The sequence below is a fragment of the Danio rerio genome, chromosome 23 (assembly GCF_052040795.2).
Source record: "Danio rerio strain M-AB ecotype USA chromosome 23, GRCz13ab, whole genome shotgun sequence".
NCBI classification, from domain to species: Eukaryota; Metazoa; Chordata; class Actinopteri; order Cypriniformes; family Danionidae; genus Danio; species Danio rerio.
Genome location: NC_141043.1, coordinates 43,485,001 through 43,505,000, shown reverse-complemented (window position 1 = coordinate 43,505,000; position 20,000 = coordinate 43,485,001). Strand labels below are relative to the sequence as shown.

Sequence of the window (20,000 nt, the reverse complement as noted above, 5' to 3'; positions counted from 1 at the left end):
AATTGTATTTAAACATGAATGCAACAGAAAGACATAAAACCAATATAAAACAAACAAAACCTAGAATAATTTAGGTATATACATAAATAAAATGTCAAGCAGGAGTTTGTTTATAGCTTTAATTATGAAGAAAATAAAATATTAACAATAACAAAAATAAAGTAATAAAAATACAAAACTAAAAAGAGCAGCATTTGGCTAAATATAACAGTCATTTATATGCTTTATATCCTGATATGCTGCTGTTTTTATATTCATTTTTATTTCACTTGATGCATTCGTTATTTAATGTTTGAATACTGAAAGAAATTAACAGCAATTTTCCCTTGGCTATATGACACTTAATAGGTAATTCTCCTTTATTTAGGGATGCTGCATATTATTCGGCGATCTTAAAGGAAAGTGTTGTAGCACAGAAGAGCAAGTAATAAAATAGAACCTATATTTTGTTGCACTCAGAAGATATAATAAAGCTCTACATTTAAAAATTCATTTTTACATTTTACCACGTCATATTAAAACATAAACATTTATTTAAGGACATAGAACACATTTTTTACTAGCAGTTTCCCCCAATGCGTTCACGATTTGATTAATAGCATCATATCCAAATACTTTTGTTTTTGTTATATCCAATATTTGTAATTCTTTAAAGGATTTCAGTAGCCTATAGATTATTTTACAGGCAGTCATTTTTTATTTAATTTAAGAGTTTTTGTCAAGTTTAAATGGCGTTTTGTAAGCATGTTAAAAATTTATACAGTTGAAGTCAGAATTATTAGCCGCCTTTTGATTTTTATTGTCATTTTTAAATATTTCCCAAATTATGTTTGACAGAGCAAGGAAATTTTCACAGTATGTCTGATAATATTTTTTCTTCTAGAATAAGTCTTATTTATTTTATTTCGGCTAGAATAAAAGCAGTTTTGAATTTTTTAAAAACTATTTTTGCGGTCAAAATTATTAGCCCCTTTAAGCTATTTTTTTTCGATAGTCAACAGAACAAACCATCGTTATAGATTATCTTGCCTAGTTACCCTAACCTGCCTAGTTTACCTTATTAACCTAGTTAAGCCTTTAAATGTCACTTTAAGCTGTACAGAAGTGTCTTGAAGAATATCTAGTCAAATATTATTTACTGTCATCATGGCAAAGATCAAATAAATCAGTTATTAGTAATAGGTTTTTAAAACTATTATGCATATATATGTGTGTGTATGTGTGTGTGTGAGTGTGTGTGAGTGTGTGTGTGTGTGTGTGTGTGTGTGTAACATTTATTTTTTACTACTAAAATTGAATCTTAAATTAAACCACTTTTTATATAAAAAAAAGTGTACAGATTGATATTTAACAGCATGTGTGATTTGTGCTGTTACCGGTCAGACTGCTGTCAGCGGCCGGACTCCCAATTAAAACAGAGCTGTTAGGGTTTGAGTTGTTTTGCACCAGTCCCAAAACTAACTGCAGATCAGACACGTTCATTCTGGCTGTCAGCTCCCCACTGCGATCTCCAATCTGAGCATTGAACAAACACAAGAAGGAAAAAACGTCAGTGGAATTAGCATTATTGTTATGCTAAGCAGAAAAAAAAAAGCTTCATCTCTTCTGCAGCTCTCTAATGCCCAAGCTTAATGTACTAAACTAGTTCATTTATTAAAGCTGTATTCCAGCTGTATTTTAGTTCTGAATGTAACATTGTAAATGTCTCAATTATAAAGTCAGACCCCCTAGTTTTTCGCGATTCCGCGATAAATGAATCCAACGTAAAATTACAACAACAAAAAAGTCGCAAATTTTTGCGATCTGCAAAATTTTTTGATTAAACACAAAATAATCACAAAAAAGTAAATAATCTCATAAATATCCAATTCCAAACCATATAATCAAAATATATTTCAGTTTGTAATTCATTGTTTTACATAACTTATAGAAATCGCATACGCAGCGCATGTGATGTATTTGAGTGTCTCTCGAAAAATTACATCTAACCTGCGCCCTCACATTTATTACATTACATGGAAGGAATTCTTTTGCAGCCTGTGCAGTAAGGAGACGCGGATGAAGTGCAAGTGATTTACATGTGAAGGCAACGCAAACATTGGAATAGACATCCTGTTGTGCGAATTGGGGATCTTGTGCATTAAACATGCTTCAGACTGCAAAAGAAAGTGGGAAACATCTAACAAGCGGAGCAATGGAGCAGACAAAACAGCAAGCAGCTTTCAATGATGGAGATTGGTTCAAAGATGACGGCCACTGGACATGACTGAATTGAAGGGCATTATTTATGCTTTACATGTATGACCGGTTTTAAGTTGAGCGTTAAATCGATACATTATTTTGTTTCACTTTTTCCCTGCAGTTAACAAGAGAAAGCGCTTCCCTGTCATTGAAGAGATTTACGGCAATCCGTGTTTTAGGTGTATTACACTAGGGGAAGCCCTAACGCATGTCCTGAGTGAAGTACTGTACATGTCAGATGCTCCAGGGAGCGAAAGATCTTGGATAAAAATAAGAGTTATACAACCTTCCTTTCGCTTAATCCCTACTGTTTTAGATTGTGTCATAACAAGATACCAAAATATAGAAGCTTTATTTTTATTTAATTTTATGATTTGTGTCAAATTGCACACCTAACATATATATACATTTATGGAAATTACCACCACAAAATCAGTAATGTTTATCACGCAAAATGTTTTTATTTTTATTTTTAATTCATATTAAGCACAAACTATTTAATGTGAATTAAATATTGTTTGTTTGTTTGTTTATAACCTTCAAAAGTCATCTTTAAAATCTGATCATGCCAAAAAACATTTGATTATTGTTTCTTAGGTGAAAGTGAAAAGAAATAGTTGATAGAAAAAAACTGGCGCCCCCAGAAAATTTTCTTAGGGGTGGCCAAGTAAGGCCACAACAAATCTTGGGATAGCAAACAAAAAAATGATGAATTGTGTATATATTGTGAATAATGATGTTATATTTTTGTTTCTGGTAATAGCAATATTTCAAGAGTAATTAATAGAATTCATTAAAACTTCATTATTTCAATTTATTCTTTGAAATAATTCAGCAAGTACATAAGCAAACCAAATAAAAATCAATATTTAGTTTAAAAACACATCAGGTACGTTATTTTTCACATACATTTATTGTACAACATACACATATGCCATAAAAATGTCTAAAATTAATGAAGATTAATGAATAAAACAAACAAATGAACAAACTGAACAGAAGGCATTACTACACACACACACACACACACACACACACACACACACAGACACACACAATACAGACCCTAATAATATAATTTATCCATGTTTCTTTTTTGAGCCACAATATAATAATACATATTCTTTTTTTTGTATCTATCTATGTGAACCTTTTTGCAAAATACATCCACAAAATCAGATTTTTGGCCCTTTTAAGTCAATCAGCAAAATAATGGAGTTGCTAAATAAACTAGATTCTGAAAAGCTAATTTACAATTTTTTATTTTATTATTATTTTTTTTTGCATTTGTGGTTTTAATCCGATCAGGCAACATTTTTTTTCAAAAATAATAATTTCTTAATAAAAAGTGTACAATCTCAGTGAATCAGCTACATCAGTGGCGCTGATCAATCCACAATAATTTAGTGGCTGCATATTATTTATTAATTCATTTATTGAAATACTGTGAATTTACGCAAGTACATTCCAATTAATAATATCAACAACTAAATCATATTTGGGTGACCACAGGGGTGGCCAGAGCTTACACAAGGGTGCCCGTGGCCACCACTGGCCACCCCTTGAAAAAAGGATATGTGCACTGCGCAGGTCTGAAATGGATAGTTCACCCAAAATTGAAAATGTACAGACTATTTATCTACTTACTACTTCCAATGATTCCAAACTTTTATACATTTCTGTCTTCTGTTGAACACGAAAGAATACACTTTTAAAGAAGCTGAAAACCTGTAACCATTGACTTCTATAATAGGCACGGTTACACGTTTCTAACATTTATTCTAACAGTTAACACTTTTGTGTTCAACAGTAGAAAGAAACTCAAAGGTTTGAAAGCAAAGAGTGAGTAAATAAAGACAAATTTTATTTTTGGGTGAACTAAAAATGCTATAATAAAACTTTAATACCCTTGGTTTCCACCACAGACCTGCATCCCCACTGTCTAATTTGAACAGAGTCGATTAAAATTCACCCCAAACTTTTAATTCTGTCGATATTTGCCCACTCTGATGATGTCCCTAATCTGTATTCATTCATTTCTTGTGCTAAAACCCTTACAAAAAAAATAGAGAATCAATACAGAATCGGCAGAGAAAGAATGGCAAAGCATCGTTTAATAGTTTTTTTTTCTCCCAATCCTAAAGCACCCACACGCACGCACCTCTTTGGAAATCTCCAGATGCTTTTCAGCAAAGCTCATGGCCTGTTCGTGGTTTCCCAAAGCGGTGTAGGCGTTCCCTAAACTCCAGCAGGCTCTTCCTTCACCAATCCTACACAGACAGAGGATCAGACATCAGAAACAACAGACACATACTCACATACACACATACACACAGACGTTGTCCTGTACCGGTCCTTCAAGTCCTGAGCGATGATCAGATGTTTGAGGTGATAGTCGATGGCTCTCTCGTAGTCCTGCAGGAGGGTGTATGTGTTTCCCAGACTGTAGCAGGCCTGAGCCTCCACCGCCCGGTCCTTCAGCTGACGCGCCAACTGTAGAGTCCGTCTGAGGAAAACACACACACACACACACACACACACACACACACACACACACACACACACACACACACACACACACACACACACACACACACACACACACACACACACACACTAAATTTAAAAAGTGGTGTGGTTTTAAAAGCTGCTGTTAAAATTGTTTGTTAAAAGGATAGTTCACTCAAAAATATAAATTCTGTCATCTGTAAAGATTTCAAAGCTTCATGAAGCAGTTCCTCAAAAGCAGTCATCACTACTCTCACACGGAAAATGTGAAAATCCTCATAACATTGAATTATAAACAGTAAATGTAACTTCTTTCAGTGAAACAGTGTGACTAATAAGTCACACAACTACTATATCTAGATCTCACAAAAGGATTTATTTCATAAACCGCAACTGAAATTATGGAGTAAAGTAATTATTACACGTTATTAAAGAGCACCTAGGTTACCTCTTTTTTTCAGATTTAATATAAGTGTTTTGTGCAGGGGTCTCTAACTCGCGGCCCGCGGGCCATTTGCGGCCCTCAGTGCAATATTTTGTGGCCCGCGCCGACCGCTGTACACTGACAGAATCAGCGGATCGGGGAGAGAGAGAGCGCTCCCCGCTCCGCTGATTCTATCCGTACACAGCGGTCACTGGCATTCCCCGCCCGCCATTTAAACAAAGGGGCGGGGATGCCAGTGACGTCACCACGCACCCCGCCCCTTGGTTAGACGCCGTGACGGGTGGGAAGGGTTAGGAGGGAACTCGCGCCGGCCAGAACCAAGGTAAGCTATTCCCGCCCCTGCCTGCCACTTAGCTACCTATCTGCATCCTGCCACCTACCTAGCTACAGCCTGCATCTTATATATATTATAGGTAGATACAGACTGGTACAGACTGATGTGACTGGAGTGGGGTGGGGGTTTTTTATTTATATACGCCTTTTTTTTAGGTGAGGGAATGGAAGTTTTGAGTGAGTTCCCCCACTTTTTTCTGTGTGAGAAGTTATTCTCCACCTTGAACTTCAATAAGTCAAAGTACAGGTCTAGACTTAATGATGATCATCTTCAAGCCATACTGAGGGTCTCAACTGCTTCCGCTCTAAAGCCAAATGTGGTTCAGATTTGTGAGAAGAAGCGCTGTCAAGTCTCTGGCAGCAAGGAGTAGGCAAAAGATGCCATGTTCAGAAGAACTGTTCATAATCTTCACTCAATGTTCTATTAATGTTCCGGACACTTCATGTTCAGAAGAAACAATTCAAACCGTTAATAATGACATTTGAGGACTTTTTTTTGTGAAATCCCTTATGGGCCCAGCCTCACCCAGACTTTTCCTCCTGCGGCCCCCAGGTAAATTGAGTTTGAGGGTGCTTTCACACCTACACTTTTGTTTCGGAACGTATCTCGTTTGCCCAGTTAGCGCGGTTCAATTGGCATATGTGAACAGGGCAATCGCGCTCTGTTCCGCGCCAAAGTAACCGCTCCGAGATCGCTTGAATGAGGTGGTCTCGGCTCGATTGAAACGAACTCTGGAGCGGATCGATTGCAGTGAGAAAGCAAACGATCCGAGCGAGGTTATATCACAGTGTTTTATGGATATGTAATAGGCTTATTTATGGCTATATGAAGAGAGAATTATGAGTAGGGCGGGAAGTTTCGCGAGTCTCCGGATGCCCGCAAACGAGTGATGATCTCCCGGTAATCTCGCGTCTCACTTGCTGTCCTCAAATAGGCATCGTCGCGCCCCTCCCCACTGCGTCTCTCCTCTGACACGTCGCGCGCGCACCCTGTCAATCACCACCAAACCACCACATCTCCTAACAGCTGAGCGGGACGCTGCAAAATAAACCCTGACACTCTGACCAATGTGAGGAGAGTTTACTCACATGTGACTTGTTTTAGCTCTTTTGGTCCGATTAGAAAATTTGCAGTGTGAAAGCGAACCGCTCCAAGAGCAAAGAGCAACAATGTAACATTTGTAATCTCTGTTTCGGAACAACTGAATCGATTCACAGGTGTGAAAGCACCCTGAGACCCGTGGTTTTGAGTCTCCAGAATATGTATGTAAAGTTTCAGCTCAAAACACCCATCAGATTTTTTATTATACCTTTTATTAGATGCTGTTTTATACATCTTTCCTCCAGGGGGTTTTGTCGTACTGCGACTTTAAGGCTAGTCCTCCCCGCCTACCTTTTCTACGTGTCTTTCTGCGTGCATTAACCTCCTCCCTCGGCTGCGTCAGACAAAAAGACAGACTTAAAGGAAGAAGATCTCACGTAGCGTTTGTGAAAAATACTACAGTAAGAACTTTACCAGTGAGTATTTGTTTTGCAGTTGCATTGATCAGTCCCACACAATATCGTTACAAAGTTCAAGCGCGCACACACACACACACACACACACACACACACACACACACACACACACACACACACACATACACACACACACACACACACACACACACACACACACACACACACACACACACACACACACACACACACACACACACACACACACACACACACACACACACACACTGACAGACAGAGCGCTTTTAGCTTCCCACTCTTTTTGCACTCAAATGTGACAGGATACAGGCTAATCTCCCCTGCTGTGTGGATACATGTTATGTTAATGTACAAAATAAACCTGATTTAGCGTCCACAAACCGGGATTGAAGCATCTTCCTTTATAATTGTTCTGACACATGACGCACTCTGACGTCAAGTTGCAGTCGATCTAAAAACCACTCCAATTGTGTTGGCCTAGGTTTCCTCTGGGTGCTCCGCAATAGGGAAATTGGATAAACTAAATTGGTCGTAGTGAATGTGTGTGAATGAGTGTGTATGGATGTTTCCCAGTACTGGGTTGCAGCTGGAAGGGCATACGCTGTGTAAAACATATGCAGAATAAGTTGGCGGTTCATTCCTCTGTGGTGTCCCTTGATGGATAAAGGGACTAAGCTAAAGAAAAATGAATGAATGCTGAATTATTAGAAAATTCTTTGTAAGATTACATTCTCTTTAAAATTTAATAAGCATACAGGGGCTTTTAATGAAGACTGTGAGAATCAACACTGCTAAAATAGACATTAATATATTCCAGTTTTGTAAACTTAATGTAACTATGCAAGCTCATCATTACATTGTTAATTACCCTGTTATTTTGTTTTAATTACTATTTTTTGTCAGTGAGTGCAGTCCTGACTCTCTATGGTCATTAAAAAAATCCCATGGCACTTCTCATAAAGAGTAGGGGTGTATCTTCGGTGTCCTGGCCAAATTCCCTCCATCGGCCCTTACTTATTCCCATCCACCAAATTGCTCTATCACTGTCTCTTCACTCCACCAATAGCTGGTGTGTGAAGAGCGCACTGGTGCCATTTTCCTGTGGCTGCCGTCGCATCATCCAAATGGATGCTGCACATTGGTGGTGGTGTGGAGAGACCCCCTCACCCCTGATGATTGTGAAGCATTTTGGGTGTATGGCCATACACGACAAATACACAATATAAATACACACATTATTACATTGCAATAAAAAGTATTTGGAAATGCACATGCTGTCAAAATGTTGTATTGTCACTAATGACTCCTTGACAATAAATAAATAAATAAATAAATAAATAAATAAATAAATAAATAAATGTAAGAATAATGTTTGAAAAAAAATGCATTACTGGTTCTTGGCGAAGCAATTTTTTTTCTGCCTTGGAATCGAACAATAAATAAAGGCCAAAAGATTACATTTAAAAATAATCATTGCTTTTGCTGTTGTTTATATTTGCATACTTTATTATATTTTAAAAAATAATCAAAAAGGTGAAAAAATATATAAAGGAAAACACTTATTGCGGTTGTTATTATTCCTTCCTTTGCATATTATGCTAAACATCTAGATATATTTAAGTAAACAAATAAAAAGCAAACTGACTTGTAATGCTCTGCAGCGACTTCAAACTTTCCAAGGAATATGTATGCATTTCCAAGATTGCAATATGCTCTCCTCTCTGCAGCTCGGTCTCCAAACTCCTTTGCAATGAGGAGACGCTGAAAAAAAAGACAGCATTATTTGTCTTTAAGTTAAGCCTGAATCAATAATAACCCATGCTGATATACACATCATAAGCAGTTTATGAATTACTGATATTAAAAGGTACAATTTCCACAAGTTTCTACATTACTACCGCAAAAAACACTTGTTCATCTCTTTAACTGAAAATTGCACCAGTTTGCACCAGAAACTTTCTTAAAATCACTCCATATCTCTAGAAAAACATTGTGAATTTCGGACTATGCCTCACAGAGGTGAGTGGGCATGAGAAACCACCTGTAAAAACCCTCTTCTCTCTATATGCACCAGACACTTTAACTTTAAAGAGTGCACTTTACATATAGAGAGTGCATATAGACAGAAGACTGTTTCTATAGGTGGTTTATCAAGCTCACTCACCTGTAGAAAACCTCTTTGGTCTATATGCACTCTCTATATGTAAAGTGTACACTCTATAAGTGACATGCATAAAGAGAAAAGAGTGTTACCACCTATAGAAACCCTTTTCTCTTTATATGTACCATTAATTTACCTATAGAGAGTGCACTTTACATATAGAAGAGTGTTTCTAGAGGTGGTTTATCAAGCCCACTCACCTCTTTTGTCTATATGCACTCTCTAAGTAAAGTGACTGTACATATAGAGAGAAGAATGTTTTTATAGGTGAGTGGGCTTGACAAACCACCTCTAGAAACACTTTTCTCTCTATATACATTGATCAATTTAACTATAGAGAGTGCATATAGAGAGAAGAGTGTTTCTAAAAGTAAGTGGGCCTGACAAACCATCCGTAGAAACACTCTTCTCTCTATATACACCAGACACTTTGCCTATAGAGAGTACACTTTACATATAGAGAGTGCATCTGGAGGTAAGAGTGCTTCGACGGGTGGTTTATCAAGCCCACTCACCTGTATAAACACCCTTCTCTCCATATGCACTCTCCATTTGTAAAGTGCACATATATATATACATACATCGAACACTACCTATAGAAAGTGACTGTGCATATAGAGAGAAGAATGTTTCTATAGGTGAGTGGGCTTGACAAACCACCTGTAGAAACACTTTTCTCTATATATACACATCAATCCTTTTAACTATAGAGAGTGCATATAGAGAGAAGAGTGTTTCGACAGGTAAGTGGGCCTGATAAACCACCAGTAGAAACACTCTTCTCTCTGTACGCACCAGACACTTTATATGTAGAGTGCACTTTCTATAGGTAGAGAGTTCATATAGACAGAAGAGTGTTTTTACAGGTGGTTTGTCAAGCCCACTAACCTTTTTGTCTATTTACACTCTCTATATGTAAAGTGCACTCTCTATAGGTAAAGTGACTATGCATATAGAGAGAAGAATGTTTCTATAGGAGAGAGGGCTTGACAAACCACCTGTAGAAACATTCTTCTATCTATATGCACCAGAAACTTTATTTTTAGAGTGCACTCTCAATAGGTAGACAGTGCATATCGACCGAAGAGGGTTTCTACTGGTGAGTGGACTTTATAAACCACTCATAGAAACACTCTTCTCTCTATATGCATCGGACACTTTACCTATAGAGAGTGCACTTTACATATAAAGAGCGCATATAAAGAGAAGAGTGTTTCTACAGGTGAGTGGGCTTGATAAACCATTCGTTGAAACACATTTCTCTCCATATGCACCTTCCTTAAACTCTATCTTACAAGGACTCAATAAGGTAAACAGTTTTTACTTGTGAACGTACCACATAATAATTGAGAGCCAATCAGCATTCCTTAAAACACTGAACACTTAAAGTTTTATTAATTAAATATAAATTTAATTCAAAGCCATAAGACACAATCTAACATTGGCAAAATATTTGACCCCCATGATCTGAATGTATAATCTGCACTCATATGCTCTATCGATTGAATAAATGTATTATTCTCTGATTGCACAATTTAATATATAAACCAAAAGCACGTTAATGATTAAAACTAGCAAGTTATTTCACTAGGCTCTCTCAGTATGAAATACCTGCTCATGTGCGAGAACAGCATCCTGGAAGTTTCCGAGCAAATAGTGCGAGTTGCCAAGGTTACCGTAGGTCCTGCCTTGAGCCGCTCTGTCGCCCAACTCTTTCACAATGGCCAGATTCGCTCTTCAAACAGAAACGTGCAAAAAAAGATACATCAAAAAAGAAAATTCGCAATCTCCTGGACTTTCTCCAGAAGGAAAAATATTATAGGGAATAGTGTAAAAAAATTCCTTGCTCTGCTAATCAATGGCTGTGAAATACAAAAAAAAAAAAAAAAATATATATATATATATATATATATATATATATATATATATATATATATATATATATATATATATATATATATATATATATATATATTCACAGAAGGGTTATTTGTAACTGTTTATCCAGATTTTCACTCTATGGCAACTTGTGTGTGTCTCACTCGTATAACTCTGTCGCTTTCTTCAGCGCGATGTGTGCCTCTTCTGGAAATTCTCCAGGGTCCATCCCACTCCAACATATGTTCTTCCCTTTGGCGTGGTACACATTCCCATAATTATATAGCGCTCGAGCCTGCCCCACCTAACAAAACCACACACAGACACGCACGCGGAGAGATAACACACAACAACCACCCATTACACACCGAAGACGCAGTGACCGCTTGCATTTCAGACTAGGTTTATGATCTGTGAAAATAGAACAAGTGGCATCTTTGGATAACTGGACAAATGTGACTTCCAAATAAAAAAATTAAAAAGAGGAAATGTTGATTTATAGCCTTTTTGGATGAATTCTAGAAATAAGCAATATAGATGACATTTAATCACCCATCATGACATTGCGTTGTCATAATGATAATGATATTATTATTAGTATTATTATCAGAAACACACACTCTTAAAAACCCTGGGATGTAACTCACTTTCATCCACCACAACCACATTAGGATATCTCAATTAATTTTTAATATAATAAAACAATATATTTTTAAAAAAATAATGAAATAAGGTGTTTTGTACTTATTTTTTCTAATTAATCTTTATCAAATCAAATATAAATTATAACATGCATTAAAACACCACAAGTGGAACACTGTGCTGAGCAAATAGACAGAACTTTCTAAAGAATATGTCTTAGTTTAAAATTGACGCAGTTATTTACTAGTAGATTATATTTGAAGTAAAATTTTTAAGCTCTCTATTGTATATATTTTTAGACAATTAGACTGCATCAATAAATAGATAAAGATAGACAGATAGAAAAGAAAACAACAAAAGAGAAAAACTTTAGAACAAAAAAACATTAGAACAAAAGAAAGAAGGATTAAAAGTAAGAATGAAGAAATGAACAAGAAAAGAACGAATGAAAAAGAAAGATAAAACAGGAAAGAACAAACGAACAAGAACGAACAAACAAAAAACGAACGAATGGATGAACAAGAATGAAAGAACGAACAAACAAGAATGAACGAATGAACAACCAAGAACAAACGAACAAAAAAAGAACAAACGAACCAACAAGAAAGATCGAATAAGATAGAACGAACAATAGATAGAACGATAAAATGATAGAACAATCGATAGAACAATGAAACTATCAATAGAACGATCGATCGATCAATGGATGGATGGATAGACATATGCTTAGATATAAAGCTTCTTAAACATAACTCTTTTCAGTTTTTATACAACAATTCATATTTTATTCATTTATACATTTAATTTATCAATAAATACATTAAACAGTTTATTAAATCAGTTCTGCACAGCTTTTTTTTTTTAACCAGAATTTTTGTTGTTTTTTAGTTCTGCAAGCACAGTGACCTGGAGTCATCAAGCTCCAAAGAAAGGACAAAAATTGCCATAAAACCATTGAATACTTTTCAATATGTGATATTCTCAGTCTGAAGACTCCATATGATGGCTTCTGCCATGGTTGACAAATCTTATTCACACATTCACATCACACTCATGTATATTGTGTCTTGGCACGCCAGGTTTGACTTCAATACACAAAGGTATTGAACCATACTGTAGAGACTTAAAAATGTATGTATATAGTTTTTAGTCACACTTTACAATAAGGTTTATTAGTTAATGTTAATTAATGCATTTACTAACATGAACAAACAATGAACAATACATTTACTACTGTATTTGTTCATGTAAGTAAACGTTAGTTAAAGAAAATACAGTAGTTCATTGTTAGTTCATTTAAACTCATGGTGCATTAACTAATGTTAACAAGCACAGACTTGGATGTTAATAATGCATTAGTAAATTATTAGTTTAGATTAATAAATGCTGTACAAGTGCTGTTCATGATTAGTTCATGTTAGTAAATATTTAAACTAATGAACCTTATTGTAAAGTGTTACCCAGTTTTTTGGTGTTAGAGGATACACTGTTCCTTTAACATCGCCATGAAATGAAAATAAGCATTTTTTTTTTTTTTTGTAATTTTAAAGTATTTATTAATGTTTTTTTTTTCAAGCACACTTGAAATGGGCCAATATTCACACAATATAACTATATACTGAGAGTGAAGCAGCATGAAATGGTTCCATGTTCACTTTAAAATGCATGTTCATCACAGCACTAATAGCTTTAGGACTTAATTCTGACTTTCAAACAAAAATGTTCATGTTATTCTTACCCACATGTTCACATTAGTGATTAATTGATTGATTTATTAATAAGCTTCCATCTATTAATATTGGATAATAAAACTAAATCGATGATGAAAAGCACATATAAAACACGTCCTAATCTAAGGTGATGTTAATGTTTAATAATGCCAATTTAAAAGTTACATTAATAACACAGGTTTTATTTATTGGAGCTAATAACTAATAATGTTTAATTGCACTTTAACATTACTTCTGTAGCAAATGCAGGATCTTCCCTGTTGGTGTTTATCTAACATTCACTAATGAGTTGTTTTTGTAAAGGTGGAATTTAATTGGTTTGAAACATTTGTTTACTTTGAAAATTGTTAATTTTTTGCAGCACTGCTAAAATTAGGGTCAGTAATACTTTATATTGTGACAAAAGCTTAAACAAAAAAAAATCATACCTTTAAATTCCTTATGGACATATTTTTTCCATTCATAGTTACTTTTTTATCTTGACACTCTTCCCTGATTGGTGTTTACTGGTGCGAAGGCTGGATCAAATATGCAAGATCTCACCAATAGCATACTCTTATGTACATAATCAAGTCCTGCCCTACAGTTGTTCTTGTTCCAAATACATCTTTCCTCAGATATAGATCACAACACTGAAAAGAAGATAATTGTAGCTTCTCTTTCATTACTCTGGTGAAACATACAGTACCTTATCATGGAGCGTCCTGGCAATATCTAGGTGTCTTTGGCAACAAACTGCTGCTTCATCATAGCGACCGAGAACCTTCAATGTGTTTCCAAGGTTACCACTGGCTTTAGCTTCTCCCAACTGATCTCCAATAGTTCTACAAGAATCAAAACAAAGCTTACTTTAGATGAAGATATAATCCTGGTGGCTTTAAAGGGGTCATGAACCGATCACTCAAAATTCCCTTAATCTTTTGATATATAAAAGACACTCCACTTTAAAAACATCCTGTAAGTTTCAGAACTCAAAACTTCACAGTTAGTCTATAAACTTATATTGAATTTATATTGAAGAAAAAACGAATGAGCAGATATTTTAGACCGCAACAACCACTTCTTTACTGTGCTTAGCTCCACCCACCAATTCACACTATAGTTAGTAAACAAATTTTACAGGTTGTCTGATATGCACAGGTGTGTACAGTACAAATGTGTTTTAACCTAAATGGATGTAGGCCGTCAAACATACTGTACAATTGAGAACTTTACATGAGTTTTACTTCACACATATACTTTTTTATATTTATTGATTGACAGAGGTCTCAGCCAATCTGCAGTAATCAATTCTTAAGCTACGAAAAAATGAACGAACGAACAAACAAAAAACCAAAAGAAAGAACAGAAGTACAGAAAAAAACTAAAAGAACAAGAACAATGGAATGAACAATGGAACGAATGATGGAACGATAGAACAATAAATAGAACAAACAAACGATAAAACGAACAAACAAACAAGCAATAAAACAAAACAAACGATAGACCAAACAAAACGAATGAATGATAAATAGAACAAATGAACGACAGATAAAATGGAACGAACAAACAATAACACGGAATGAACAAACAATAAAACAGAACGGAACGAACAAACAATAAAACGGAACAGAACAAACAAACAGTAAAACAGAATGAAACAAAAAAACAATATAACAGAACGGAGCAAACAAACAATAAAACAGAACGGAACAAACAAACAGTAAAACAGAACAGAACAAACAAACAAACAGTAAAACAGAACGGAACGAACAAACAATAAAACGGAACAGAACGAACAGTGAAACAGAACAGAACGAACAAACAATAAAACGGAATGAACAAACAAACAGTATAACAGAACGGAGCAAACAAACAATAAAACAGAACGGAACAAACAAACAGTAAAACAGAACAGAACAAACAAACAAACAGTAAAACAGAACGAACAAACAATAAAACGGAACAGAACAAACAATAAAACAGAACGGAATGAACAAACAATAAAACAGAACAGAACAAACAAACAGTAAAACAGAATGAAACAAAAAAACAATATAACAGAACGGAGCAAACAAACAATAAAACAGAATAGAACAAACAAACAGTAAAACAGAACAGAACAAACAAACAAACAGTAAAACAGAACGGAACGAACAAACAATAAAACGGAACAGAACGAACAGTAAAACAGAACGAACAAACAATAAAACGGAACGAACAAACAAACAATAACACAGAACGGAACGAACGATAAAACAAAATGAACAAACAATAAAACGAAACAATGCATGATAAAACGAAATGAAACAAATAAACGGTAAATCCAACAAACGAACAAATGATAAAAAACAAATGGATGACAAATAGAACAAACGAACGATAAACAAGCAGTAAACTGCACAAATGAACAATGAAATTAATAAACAAACGATAAATAGAACAAACAAACAATAAAATGAACAAATGATAAAATTGAAATGAAAGAACGAAAAATTGAACAAACAATAAATCGAAAGATCGATCGACGAATGATCTAACAAACGATCATCCAAAAGCTGTTCATTGATGAATCTTTTACATTAAAAACTTTTAGCAAATCCATCAGTCCAGCCAATCCGCGCATGCCGATGCACTGACACAGCTGTTATAAACTACTACAGAGCAAAATCCATCTGAACATTATGTAACAAAATCCCCACGAGTAAATTTTATTGGATTCCGCCAGACTATAAATGGATGTCATATTTCATCCTACAGAATGTGCAATACATATTTTACCTCACAGAGGTATTTTCTGTTTTCATTGATTGACAGACATCTCGCCCAATCAGCAGGAAGTAATCTATTATCAAGCTATATCTAACTTTTTGGTTTGTCTGATTGGTCACTGTGTTTTCTAAGTTGTTAATATGTTTTTGAACTAGCCATTGTGATTTCTGAATTGTTGTTTCGTTTTCGAATTAGTTGATGTGCTTTCTGATTTGTTATAGTGATTTCTCAATTGTTATAAATCATGTTTTTGCTTTGTAGATTTGCATTTGTAAATTTTTTTATTGTTTTGTTTTGCACTTCTTGGTCATCATACACGTTTAATTTTATTGGTGTTTGCAAGAAATTTAATCGTAAGCTTGGCAAACAACTTTAGTAGAATTTAATGTTTCCTCATTCAAACAGAATACCCAAGCAAACTTGCCGAGAGGCATTTCAAAGATGTCCGCCAAGTGAAATGACTTGCCTTAAAGGTATTTTGATATTGTGGCAGAAGCAGTCATCAGATAAGGATAACAAATCCAAACATGGAAGCAAACGGTCACACGCTGATTTGATACTAGTGCTATACAGATACTTTTGAGGCACAAAATTATTTGACAAAAAATATTTTAATCATCATTATAATTAAACAAAATAGTTATATATTTATAATAAGTTTAAAGTAGACATCAATTCATATTTTATATATTTAAATTGCATTAATAGATTTCTTAGATCATTTGTTTGTCAGCATAAATGCAAGATTTGCATTGTGCAATTAACATTACCTGTGGAATACTTTCTACATTCGCATTTGTAGACAGCACCTTGCATAACCTGTATATTTATAACAAACCTGTACATACAATTCAACATCCAGATTTCTTGACTAACTGCATCTCTGTTTAATGTTTATCATCTTTTTTTTTCATTGTCACTTGTCACTTTATGTACACTGGAAGCTTCTGTGGCCAAAACAAATACCATGTGTGTGTGAAGCACACTTGGCAATAAAACTGATTCTGAAAGTCTGTCTTCAATATTAGTGATGGTTTTTTTCTAGGTTTGGGGCTTGTGACTGTGTTTACATGGACATCAGTAATCTAATGATTTGCTTTATGGCTCGTTTCCACTGACTGGTACAGTACGGTAAGGTTTGGGTTGGTACGGGTCACCTTTATCAGGCTTGTGTTTCCACTACCAATGGTACCCTTTTGGTGGGCGTGGTGTATGACAAAGTTTCAGTCGCATCATTCTCGCTCGAGGAAATGTCTACAGTAAAGCTGTATGGGTCATTCACATATCATATGAGAAGCACTTCTCACAAAACAGATGCTTAACACATAAATACTTGTGTAAAAATGTTTATTACTAACTTTTCTATAAACATGAGTTGATTATAACTGCAGAGCAATGACGGTGTGAAATAGCCTACTGTAACGTCTGTAATTATATTAAATAAATAAATAAATAAATAAATGACCATATATGAACACATACAAACCCTTACAGTCTCTGATATGTTACCAACTACAGAAAAACTACACACAGCAGACATTTAGTCCTTAATTAGGTTCAAAACAACACAAAATATAGCCTACAGTCAGTGAAAACCTCTCATCTGTGTCTGTAATCTTCAGCAGCACATGTAGCCTCTGTCAGAGAGTCACTCCATCATTCTGCGTTCATAATAGTCCAAAAGGTGATGATAAAAAATGAAACAAGGCAGTTTGTTCACGTTTGCTGAAGAAATAATGTGCTCCTTTTTTCCGGTTTCTCTTATTTTCGCGCTTCACTGCCAGTGTCTCGCAGAATCGAGATTCAATGCGCATCAATAATCGAGCGTACGTTATTATCATCAGCTCAAGAATTTTGTTATTTCAGATATAGACGCGTGGCGAGCGCAGGCAAGAAAGCTAAAATGCTCGCGCTTCAGACTGGCTCGTAAAAAACTACGAGGCACAGGCTAGATTCTGCTCTACTCCATGGCTTTGTGGCTGTTCATCAAGACGACGACAAGGTTTGTTTGAGCCCAGATCGACCATGGTTCGTTATTATACAGTACGTGTAATTCCGCCGTAATCTCTCGGCTGTGTGTGTATTAAACATGGCAGGTTTATTGTTTTCATTCTGGCTTGTTGCGTAAGTGAATGACACATCTCTGTAAACCAACAGCAATCAGCTGTGCGTCTAGTTCCGCCTTTTGGTACCCTTTCTTGTGTCTGGTACCCTTTCTAAAGGGTGCCGAAAAAGTGGTACGGTACGCCTTTTAACAGTGAAAACGGCCACAAAAGCGTACCAAACTGAACCGTACCAATCAGTGTAAACGGGCCATTAATCTCAATAAGACAATGATATGGTTCACGTGTTTACATTAGCTGCTTTTTGAATGTTCCTTTCATGATTCCGTATTACATATTAGATAAATTAACATAACATCACCACGCTATCCATGTTTCCTCAGTAGTTTTATGCAATTTTACTTAAATATTTTTCGACTTAAATTGCAGAGCCGCAGTTTCACTTTTATCCAGGAATATTTCAGTCATGTCCCTGTGACAAACTGAGGTATTAAATGAGATTATGATGTAAGGGCTTGTGGAAGAGTGTTGTTTTAATAAAATTTAATACAGGGTGTCTGTGGTCCTTTAAGGTAGTAGCAAATAAATAAATAAATAAATAAATAAATAAATAAATAAATAAATAAATAATAATTTGCTGTTTACTTGGTAAACTCTTAATCAGAGTATTGTCTTAATCATAATAAAATCAGAGTATTGGTGTCCATGTCAGTGAAAGTGCCAGATAATGTGGCAAGCTGTCAGAGACAGTGCATTCCTCTGGCTTTAAGTTTCCCACAAATTTCATAAGTTTGACGTGTTTCACCCTTACAAGCAACTTTTGTAAAATATCTGCTGCATGTTGGTGTGTCAAAATCCTTGCCTGTAATGTATAGCCATACCTTAGAATGCTTTAAGCAAATTAGATGAATGCAATCATGCGTGTCGATAAATGGAGTTGTTTCCCGGATGCAATGTACTGCACACTTTGCCTTTTATATCTAAGCAACAGGAACAGACGCCTGAAATCGTTGACGGTGTCCGTATCCCTCAAAGTTGTTTAGAATTAAAATCTTTAGAGATGGTGTGAAATAATGCATATGTGTGCCTTTGACGTACCAATTGATGCTTCTTATGTCCTTGTTGCAGCACCAGTGGCACCAAAATTAGGCACCAAAAATTATATGCTGATTGGGTCCGGTGCATACAGGTTACAAAGGTACCATAGCCAGAATGGCCATAATTCAGTACCCAACCCCGCTGTTAGGTTGTAATAACTCTCCTCAAACTATTTTGCTGATCTTTCCGAACTCATTGCCTACTAACTACTACATCCAATCAGCTCGCAGTAGAAAAAAAACAAGCCACACCCACTGTTTTCTCATTTAATATTCCATTTCTCTAGGAACTGCGTCACAATACTAAAAAAATAAATAAATAAAAACCTGTTGCAGCATCTGGTTCATGTAACTTTAAAGGGCACCTAGGTTACCGCTTTTTTCAGATTTAATATAAGTCTTTTGCGTCTCTAGAATGTGTATATAAAGTTTCAGATCAAAATACCCATCAGATTTTTCATTATACCTTTTACAAGATGCTGTTTTATACTGACTTCCAGCAGGGGGTGGTTTTGTCGTACTGCGCCTTTAAGACGATTCTTTCCCGCCTACTGTTTCTACATGCCTCCTCCCTCAGCTGCGTCAGACAACAGACAGACTTAAAGGAAGAAGGTCTCACTTAGCGTTTGTGAGATACTACAGTAAGAACTAACC

General features: G+C 35.5%; 1 protein-coding gene across 2 annotated transcripts in view; it reads right to left on the bottom strand.

Moving 5' to 3' along the window:
* Window positions 1-20,000, bottom strand: part of gpsm2l (G protein signaling modulator 2, like) — a 53,950-nt gene that overhangs the window by 13,742 nt on the left and 20,208 nt on the right. For both annotated transcript variants that reach the window (NM_001005936.1, XM_087305590.2), the window contains 7 exon segments: window positions 1,377-1,515; window positions 4,403-4,511; window positions 4,592-4,747; window positions 8,670-8,785; window positions 10,797-10,920; window positions 11,228-11,367; window positions 14,124-14,259. In NM_001005936.1, coding sequence (NP_001005936.1) covers window positions 1,377-1,515; window positions 4,403-4,511; window positions 4,592-4,747; window positions 8,670-8,785; window positions 10,797-10,920; window positions 11,228-11,367; window positions 14,124-14,259 — 920 coding nt within the window.